The 9204-nt window shown below is 38.6% G+C and overlaps 2 protein-coding genes across 2 annotated transcripts; both read right to left on the reverse strand.

Annotated features, from left to right (window-relative positions):
• Positions 1 to 3789: 3789 nt before the first annotated feature.
• Positions 3790 to 5038, reverse strand: LOC131320795 (polygalacturonase inhibitor-like). The gene has a single exon (XM_058351652.1). The coding sequence runs from the start codon at positions 4988 to 4990 to the stop codon at positions 3995 to 3997; it is 996 nt and encodes a 331-aa protein (XP_058207635.1). The 5' UTR covers positions 4991 to 5038; the 3' UTR covers positions 3790 to 3994.
• Positions 5039 to 6902: 1864 nt separating this feature from the next.
• Positions 6903 to 8159, reverse strand: LOC131320794 (polygalacturonase inhibitor-like). Its single transcript, XM_058351651.1, has one exon. The coding sequence runs from the start codon at positions 8107 to 8109 to the stop codon at positions 7111 to 7113; it is 999 nt and encodes a 332-aa protein (XP_058207634.1). The 5' UTR covers positions 8110 to 8159; the 3' UTR covers positions 6903 to 7110.
• Positions 8160 to 9204: the final 1045 nt, after the last annotated feature.

Raw genomic sequence — 9204 nt, forward strand, 5'->3', positions numbered from 1 at the left:
CAAGACTGTGTTTAATTCCATATCCTCTTCACCCATGCAAGCAATCTGTCATGCAAACCAATTGTATCACTGTATCTTTCAAGCCTTTGCATCCCTTAAATCAGTTCTTCCTTGAAAATGCATTCCAGTGGTTCTGGAGAAGCACATCATGGAGCATCTAGCTGTCATGGGGCATCTAGATCTTCCGTTTTACCCCCTCATATGGCTACATCCTTTACTTTCCATGCCAATCCTTGTCTCTGCCCTCGAGCATATCAGTTTTTGGATATTTATTGTGCCAATACTTCTAATTTGCAGCTCAAGATGTCGGGTGTGGGAGTGACCTTTATGGTTAACTCCAGGCTTGTGGGCTATCTTTTTAGAAGCTCCAAATCTCAAAGGGACTGAGCCCCTATCATCTTTATAATTGAGGCAGTGAGTTGGGCCATTAAAAATCATATGTTACACGTCAACATTCACACTAATGACTCTTCTCTCTTTCAGCAGTTGAGAAGCACTAAGTAATTTCCAGCAATTGCAGCCCCCTTATTTTTTGACTTTTGTTTTCTCGCTCAATCAGTCCACATTTGCAATATCACCTTTTGTGAGCGCATCAAAGTTCATCAGGCATACTTTTTGGCGCGATTTGCTGCATCTTCCAGAATTCACTCGGAAGCTGATATATCATATCCCTTTGACAACGGATAGTCTTTCAAGTGAATCTTTTGCTATGGGAGTTGCTCCTTTATTTATGCTGGTTGTACTATGTTTTTTTTTTAGCTTGTAATCTCTTAGTTTGGCTGTCTTTGTTCATTGGGGCTGTATTATGTTAACTCGTGTATTAACTCTTTTATATCTATGAAGTTCTTTTTTTATGTCAAAAAAAAAAATCATATCAAAATCTTGTTTTTCATACATTGATTAATTTGGTAATATGTTTTGGAATACATCTATGCTAAAAAAGTTTGTTCTGATATACTACTATCAATAATGGGTGTATCGAGAAGAGCGATGAAATAAGAGCAGCAATGTTGATCAGTATATATATGAATGCAAATTGTGTAGTTCTTCACAACAGTAACATAACGGTACACCCTCGGCCTTGCAACGTGTTCCTATAAGGACGAGCATTATAACGTAATTAATTGACTGTAAATTACTGTAATTTCTTTACAACGTGAGACAATAACATAACAAATTTTACTTTTCGCGCGAAAAAAACCACTTAATCATTCTGCTGGAGAATTGTGTGAAGACATATATATATATATATAGATACACACACACACACTGAAAACAGCTGCGTAGGTTTTCTTTTCTTGGAAAATCGAACGGGTGGTAGTTGTTCAAAGAAATACTAATCAACTGATCATGAAGCATCCACATCATGCAAAGTGATCAATGTTTTTTCCCTCCCTAATCCCCTGTGGTTAGCTGATTATTATAAGATAGAAAGTTGTTAAATCTCTTGCTAAAAAGCACATGGACGACGGAAATTTTCTCCGCAATGGAATATATTATGGATGGAAAGTTGGTTTTCATGAGTCATGGATCATGACCAACCCTCACCAGCTCCTACCTGGTGAACATGAGTCATTTGTAACACGTGTAAGTAAACTAAAATAGAGCCAAATACTATATTTTGTCTCGAGAAAATCTCCTTTACGGTCGTTCTGTAAAGAAAAAGTTACGGAACCCAATCACGACCATTAAAAGTATTTTTGGATGATCCGGATGTTAATAAAAAAATTTCGGGTGCAATTTCTAAAGTGATGCTAAGAGTACTTATTTCGCTTTACTAGAGACTTTAAACACACCACGAAATCAACCAAAGAATAGAATACCAATCTTACATGAAAAACTCCAAAATCGGGTAAAAATCACGGGAAGAAATCATGTACTAAAATAAATGTACGATTACAAGCAATCTTAATACTGACTGTGTATCCTCTTCACATGCTCTCTGAGTATTTTCAAATCCTAAAGATGGGCACTGCAAAATCAAAAGCGGCGCCCACTGCCTTTTACCTAAGTGGAAAATATATACAGTGTCGGTGGAACTCTGTAAAATCGCACAAGCCGGGTCTCCAAAATGAATATAGCGTCAGCCCACACCTTGACCTAGTTGAAAAATATATTTCGGTGTGGACGGCTTGGATTTAATCTGACCTACTACAAATTCTAGCCGCTTATTGTTCAGATGAAAATCCGAACTGTCCATTATCGAGATGGACGGTTGGATTGTGCAAAAGGTGCACTACAGCACCCCCGGGTCCCCACTTGACAGCTTGCTTCAGGGAGGCTCAAGCAAGTTCAATTGCGCGTCCTGATTAAATACTACCCCACTCAAGAACAATACAACATAAAAATGATTCTTTTCTAACATCTTAAATAGACGCTTCTATTAAATATAAAAAAGAGAAGGTTACAATTCGATAAAATGAGATACACGCAAATGTGTGTTTTGGTTAGGAACGTGTCAACCCAAAAAGGGAGTTCGGCCTATGGAGCTTCACCGGGGAAGAGTTAATTGTGACCGGTCATAATTGAAAACGAGTCTTAGCTATTGATTGTGCGAATAAACGGCTGAAATTGCACCGCTCCGTGAACACCGTAAAAAAGACTCTTTTGTCTCAAAAACTCAGATACTCCGTAATTCGCTGCCGACATGATGAAGATTTTGTTTTCTTGCAAAAAGTTAATCAACAATAGCCGACAAGTCACAAAACTCCACTAACCCAAGGAATTGGCTTAATGGTGAGACTTACGTCATCCACAGTGGTATAATTAAAAATCAATTGTTATTAAAGTTAATAATATTGGTGCAAAAGATGACTTGCAATGATATAATCAAACTTAGCAATATTCTTAAAAATAATCAAATTTTGGGTTTTGGATGACCAAAACTAGTAAATTTTTTCAATAATCAAAATTTGTAAACTCTATACCACACAAGTTAACTTGTTCCAAAATTTGTATACACGCGTGTTTCAACTTCTTCTCTTATTCGTCTGCTCTATATCTTCTTCACTTCACCCACAAACTGTTTCTCTTTCTTTCCTTCCAAAAGTGAAGTTCATATTTCTTGATCATCTACAATCTAACTCATCATTGCCGGATTAGGGTATTTCACTCTTCTTTCCCGTTTCTGTTTTTATCTTTTTTCGTTCCTCCCCCTATGGTTGAGTACATGAAGAATCTTGCATTTTTTTTTAAATTCAAGAACACATTTGATTTTTTTCAGAAGATTAAGAGAGTGGTGGATTTGTGATATTAGTTTGGTTAGATAGGCTACAGGAATAGGAAGAAAAAAAAAGTTTCGGTGTTGTTTTGACAGAGAACATTGGGAAAAACACAATATGTTCGATATATTTTTGCTCAGAAAAAACGTAATGGAGGAAAGTGAATGGTGGAAAACAAAGGGGGAGAGAGAAACTGTGTGTGTGTGTGAAATTGTAGTGGACTCCTTATTTTAGTTATGGACTAAAAGTGACCATTGTGACCTCAATATTGTTAAGTTTAACCTCTTAAATGAATAATCAAAAACTGATGTGTCTACTTTTGGCTATCAAATTTTTATTATACCATTGTGGATGGCCTTAGAGGTTCATTTCCTCTTAAGTTTTGAAATTTGAAATCTTTCATATACTATCAAATCTTTTGGTGTTTGTCCATATAAAACATTTGCTTCGGTTTCAAGTAGGAGTCCAACAGTGAATGATGAGTGTATGATCCTTAGGATTAGGATGGTTCGGAGACCTAATTTATCAAAAAAAAGAAATTCTTAAACTCCACTCGCCGATCGACTTCATTATAAATGGAGCATTCTTATTCAATGCCGAATACTAGGAGTATTTTATTGGCTACCAGATGTATATATCTGTTATTCAAAAGTTACTTTATAATATTGAAACACAGCCAACTTTCCAACGGAGGAGTATTAAACTTTTACAAACAAACAAAACAATTAAAGCCATTATGCCACAACGGAATCCCTTAAACTGCGGCGAGTATACTAGCAAGCCGGCAACGGGGCCCCGCACAAGCACCGGTTGTGGAAATACGATGTCGCAGCGAAGCTCTGCAACTTCCCACCCACCGGAATCTTCCCGCACAGCCGGTTGTAGCTCACGTTCACGTACTGGAAATCCAGCGTGGTCAGCTCCTCCGGCAGACTTCCGAATATCTTGTTGTGATTCAAATCCAACGACGTCAAGCTCGCGGGGAAAACAACATTACTCAGATTAAACTCGAACTTGTTCCGCGAAAAATCAACGATCTGAACCGTCTTGTTTGACCCGAACATGAACGATAGGTCGCCCGATAGCATGTTTCGGGAGAAATCTAACGTTGTGTAGTTGTAGTAGCCGAAAGATTTCGGTATCAGTCCGGTTAGCTGGTTGTGCGAGAGATATATATCGGGGACAGTTCCGGTGAATATCCACTCGGGGATTACACCGGTCAGCTTGTTCCGGTCCAAGTGAATGGCATCGAGGTTTGTTAACTGACCAAGCTCGGGAGGGATCGAACCAGTCAAGTCGTTGAACGATAAATCGAGGAACGTTAGGTTTTTGAGCTTGGCGAAGAACGTAGGAACCGGACCGGTTAAGTTGGTCCAGCTGAGCCGGACCATCGTCAGGTGACTAAGTTTGGCTATGGCCGAGGGGATGGTACCGGTGAGATTCGAGAGCTTTCGGAAAATCAAGGTCTGGAGATAGGGGAGGTCGCCGACGGCGGCCGGGATTTGGCCGGAGAGGTTGCCGGCGAAGATGGTGAGGGAGATGATGCGGTTGGTGGTGGGGTCGCATTCCACCTGGTACCAATCGCAGCAGTCGTTGGTTGAGACCCACGAGGCTAAGAGGTAGGGGTTGTCGAAGGATTGTTTGATTTCGAGGAGGACCTTTTTGTCGTGCGAGTTGCAGCGCTCGGCTGAGAGAGAAGGGGTGGGTAGAGAGAGAAAGAGGAAGAGAGAGAAGGTAAGGAGGAGAGTAGTGGTAGAAGTAGTATTCATTTTTGTGTTTGGTGTTTTGTTTTGCTGGGAGCAGGTTTAGGTGGATAATAAGACATGCGTGAAGGTTTCCATTTATAGACTTCTTGGGTCATGGAAATTGGAGTTTTGGCCATTAGAAAAAAGAAAGAGAAAGGGGACAAAAATGAGATGCAAAAATGCGGCAATGTGCTGTATATATCCATTGTTTGACCAGTGATCGGGCCTGCAGGATGATAAACTAATGTTAATTTGACTTGGAAATTTTGCGTGAAAGTCACGTGTAAGATAGGTTAATCCTCAATTATTTGAGCGTATTCAAAAAATTATAGTATTAGTAATAGTACTATTAGTATTTACAAAGTTTCTGTGATTGTTTAAATAACTCTGATAGACAGACTTTTAAGTTCTGAAAATTTATCGAAGACGAAAAGTGGTCTAAATTTCGATTCTAGATAAGTCAATCTCGAATACTTTTTAAATTAAATTTTGTATATTTTTAGGCATTTTAAAAGTTGGTAGTCATTTAGCTTTTATTCTAGTTTAATCATAATCTTAGAGGTTGTTTGTCTAATAAGCCAAATCACTTCTTTTTTTTGTTCTTATTCAAAATAAATTTCACATTGGTTAGTTTTTTGTGAATTTTTTGAGGATTATTGTTTCGTCGTGATGAGAGGAATCTAAAATGTAAAAAATAATGATCGAAACCCAAATTTTTTTGAACAAAGACAAAAGTAAGCCAATTTTTTCGTCTTTATTAAAAAAAATTGGGTTTCAATCGTAATTTCTTTACTTTTAGATTCATTTCGTCATGACGAAGCAATAATGCACAAAAATTTTGAAAAAATGCAAAAAAGAAGAAGAAGAATGAATAGGTCAAACATTCACAGAGATAGTAGACCAGCTTGATAAATATTCATTTGCTTAGAAGCCTCATTAATATTCCTTGGATGATCAGTCGTTTCTTGAAAACAAAAACCTAAGTTGCTCTAAACAATCGCCAGAAATAATGGGCTTTAGAAATGTGAGGATTGCGTGCACAAAATAAACAATTCTATTGTTGTTAGAAGGATTGGGAAGGTTTTAGTGTTTTACTAGTGGAGTGCAGTTTCGTTTTCCTCAAATAGAAATCCACGCGTACACATAATTTTGAACTAAATTAAATACATTCACAGTTTGACTATTTTACTAGTACTATTTTATAACATAGTAGTCTACTTTTCAACTAAGACCCAGTTCCGTAAAAAAATAAAATAAAAAAGTACTTATTTTTTAAATTATATGTGATTTATTATAAAAGAATGATCTGTCTCGTAAAACGAAAAATAAATATTTAAAAAATAAATATCTTAATAGAACGAGGCCAAAGAATAAGTCAAATCAAGACCGTGCAATTACAAAATTCTTTTTCATGCAATTTTGTTTGTTGTCATTTGTTAAACCTAATCTACTTTATCTTATGAGACTTGGGGAGGGGGATGAGTATTTACGGGAATCGAACCTTGCTCATGTGCATAAGAGTATAAGGGTGTACAAGAAAAATAACAAAAACTGACGAAAAAAATGGTGACGAAACGACAAGATTTTCATCACCAAAAGTTACTATAGGTGTCGAAAAAATAAGATTTTCGTAGTTTCGTCGCCTATAGGTCGTTATCAAAAGTCACTTTTGGTGACGAAAATCTTATTGTTTCGTCAGCAAATATATATCTTTTCTTGTAGTGGAAGTACCAACTACGCCCCACTTCACTTGCAAGTACAATTTTCTTCAAAGAGTAGGAACCAAGTTCAACCATTGTAGGCCCTTTTCAAGCCCACTCAATTATGTAACTGTTTGCATTTTTAGCTCATGAGAATTTGAATCACATCGATCAAATTTGATAACGAGTCATTAATTTTAAGTACGTGTAAATTACTTACAGTAAAATGGAGCCAATTTTTGAAAACCAAATACTACTTCACTATTTTATTGGGTCCAGATGTAAATATCTGTTCTGTGATAAGGTGACATGAAAACAAATCATGCATTACACACAAGTTTATTGAAACACAACCATGCAACTTTAATGGAGTATCAATTACTTTAAAGAAACAGAATAAAGCCATTATGGCACAACAGAATCCCGTAAACTCCAGCGAATATACTAGCAAGCCGGCAATGGGGCCCCGCACAAGCACTGGTTGTGGAAATACGACGTCGCGTCGAAGCTCTGCAACTTCCCACCCACCGGAATCTTCCCGCACAGCCGGTTGTAGCTCACGTTCAAGTACTGGAAGTCCAGCGGGGTCAGCTCCTCCGGAAGACTTCCGAATATCTTGTTGTGATTCAAATCCAGCGACGTCAAGCTCGCTGGGAAGACCACGTTGCTCAGGTTAAACCCGAACATGTTCTGTGAAAAATCGACAATCTGAACCGTCTTGTTGGACCCGAACATGAACGATAGGTCGCCCGAAAGCATGTTTCGGGAGAAATCTAACGTTGTGTAGTTGTAGTAACCGAAAGATTTCGGTATTGGTCCTGTTAATTGGTTGTGAGAGAGATAAATATCGGGGACAACTCCGGTGAATATCCATTCAGGGATTAAACCGGTCAGCTTGTTCCGGTCCAAGTGAATGGCATCGAGGTTTGTCAATTGACCAAGCTCGGGAGGGATTGAACCGGTCAAGTCGTTGAATGATAAATCGAGGAACGTTAGGTTTTTGAGCTGGGCGAAGAACGTAGGAACTGGACCGGTTAAGTTGGTGTAGCTGAGCCGGACCATCATCAGGTGAGTAAGTTTGGCGATGGCCGAGGGGATGGTGCCGGTGAGATTCGAGAGCTTTCGGAAAACCAAGGTTTGGAGATACGGGAGGTTGCCAACGGCGGCCGGAATTTGGCGGGAGAGGTTGCCTGCGAAGATGGTGAGGGAGATGATGCGGTTGGTGGTGGGGTCGCATTCCACCTGGTACCAATCGCAGCAGTCGTTGGTTGAGACCCATGAGGCTAAGAGGTAGGGGTTGCCAAAGGATTGTTTGATTTCGAGAAGAACTTTTTTGTCATTCGGGTTGCAGCGCTCGGCCGAGAGAGAAGGGGTGGGCAGAGAGAGGAAGAGAAAGAGAGAGAGGGTAAGGAGGAGAGTAGTAGTAGTAGCAGCAGCATTCATTTTCGCGTTTGGTGATTTGTTTGCTGGTTGGCTAGTTTAGTTGGATAATAAGACATGTGAAGGTTTCCATTTATAGACTTTCGTGGATCATGGAGGTCAAAGGAAATTGGAGTTTAGCCATTAAAACAGAGAGAAAGGGGAAAAAAAAGGAAGGGATTTGGGGCGTAACTTGGGGCAATGTGCCGTATCTATTGTTTGACCGGTGACTAGGCCTAGTATAGTACAAACTAATGTTAATTTGACTTGTAAATATTGGGTAAGAGTCATGTGTGGGTAGGTTTTTTTTCTTTTCAATATTGTATAAATTAGTGGGGGTTAGCTGTTAATATGTTAAACAGTGGGTTCAGAAGTTGTTTATAACCTTGAATCCAAAACAGCCCTGGGTGGGACTCGAACTCCAGCCTCCATCGAGAGGAGAAATGAAACAACCAACTCACCAAGTTTGGTTTCACGTGTGGCTAGGTTAATCCTTAACTTTTTGCTCGTATTCAAAAATCTGTAGTAGAAGATTCTTAATTAATTGAAATAACAATATAAATTACCGTAAAATTTTCCTAATATGAGGACTTAATAGCAATTATATTAACAATACTTAAACTGATATGTCATATTCAGTAAGATAGTTCGTTTCTCCTAAGGACCACCTTAACTTAATAAAATAAAGACCTCCCTTTTCCGATAGAATTTCGATGATCCAAGACGCTCAGTGTGTTTAGAACGTGATTTTAAGAGTATCCGCGAGAAATCAACGCCATAGATTAATGCTCCTTCGGTAAGATATCTTAAACTTGGGATGGGGTTGGCCTGCAGTTTCACATTGTCGGTCCCGCCCATGGATTAATGCTCCTTCGGTGATAATTCATTATGTTGGTAATCATATCTTAAGTTGCTCCAATAATTACCATAAATGTAAGGTTCGTGCGCACAAGAAAATTAAAAGAAGAAAGAAATCGTGGAATTTTTGAACCATTCACTTCTAAAGTGGCACTGTCGTATGATGACTCGGTTTATTAATTGGCTCTTTTAACTTTAAAATAAGATCTTGAAAGTTAACCGTTTGATGAGTACTTCCTTAGCAAAAACTCCCTTACTAAA

This window comes from Rhododendron vialii, chromosome 3a (genome assembly GCF_030253575.1).
Source record: "Rhododendron vialii isolate Sample 1 chromosome 3a, ASM3025357v1".
Classification (NCBI taxonomy): Eukaryota; Viridiplantae; Streptophyta; class Magnoliopsida; order Ericales; family Ericaceae; genus Rhododendron; species Rhododendron vialii.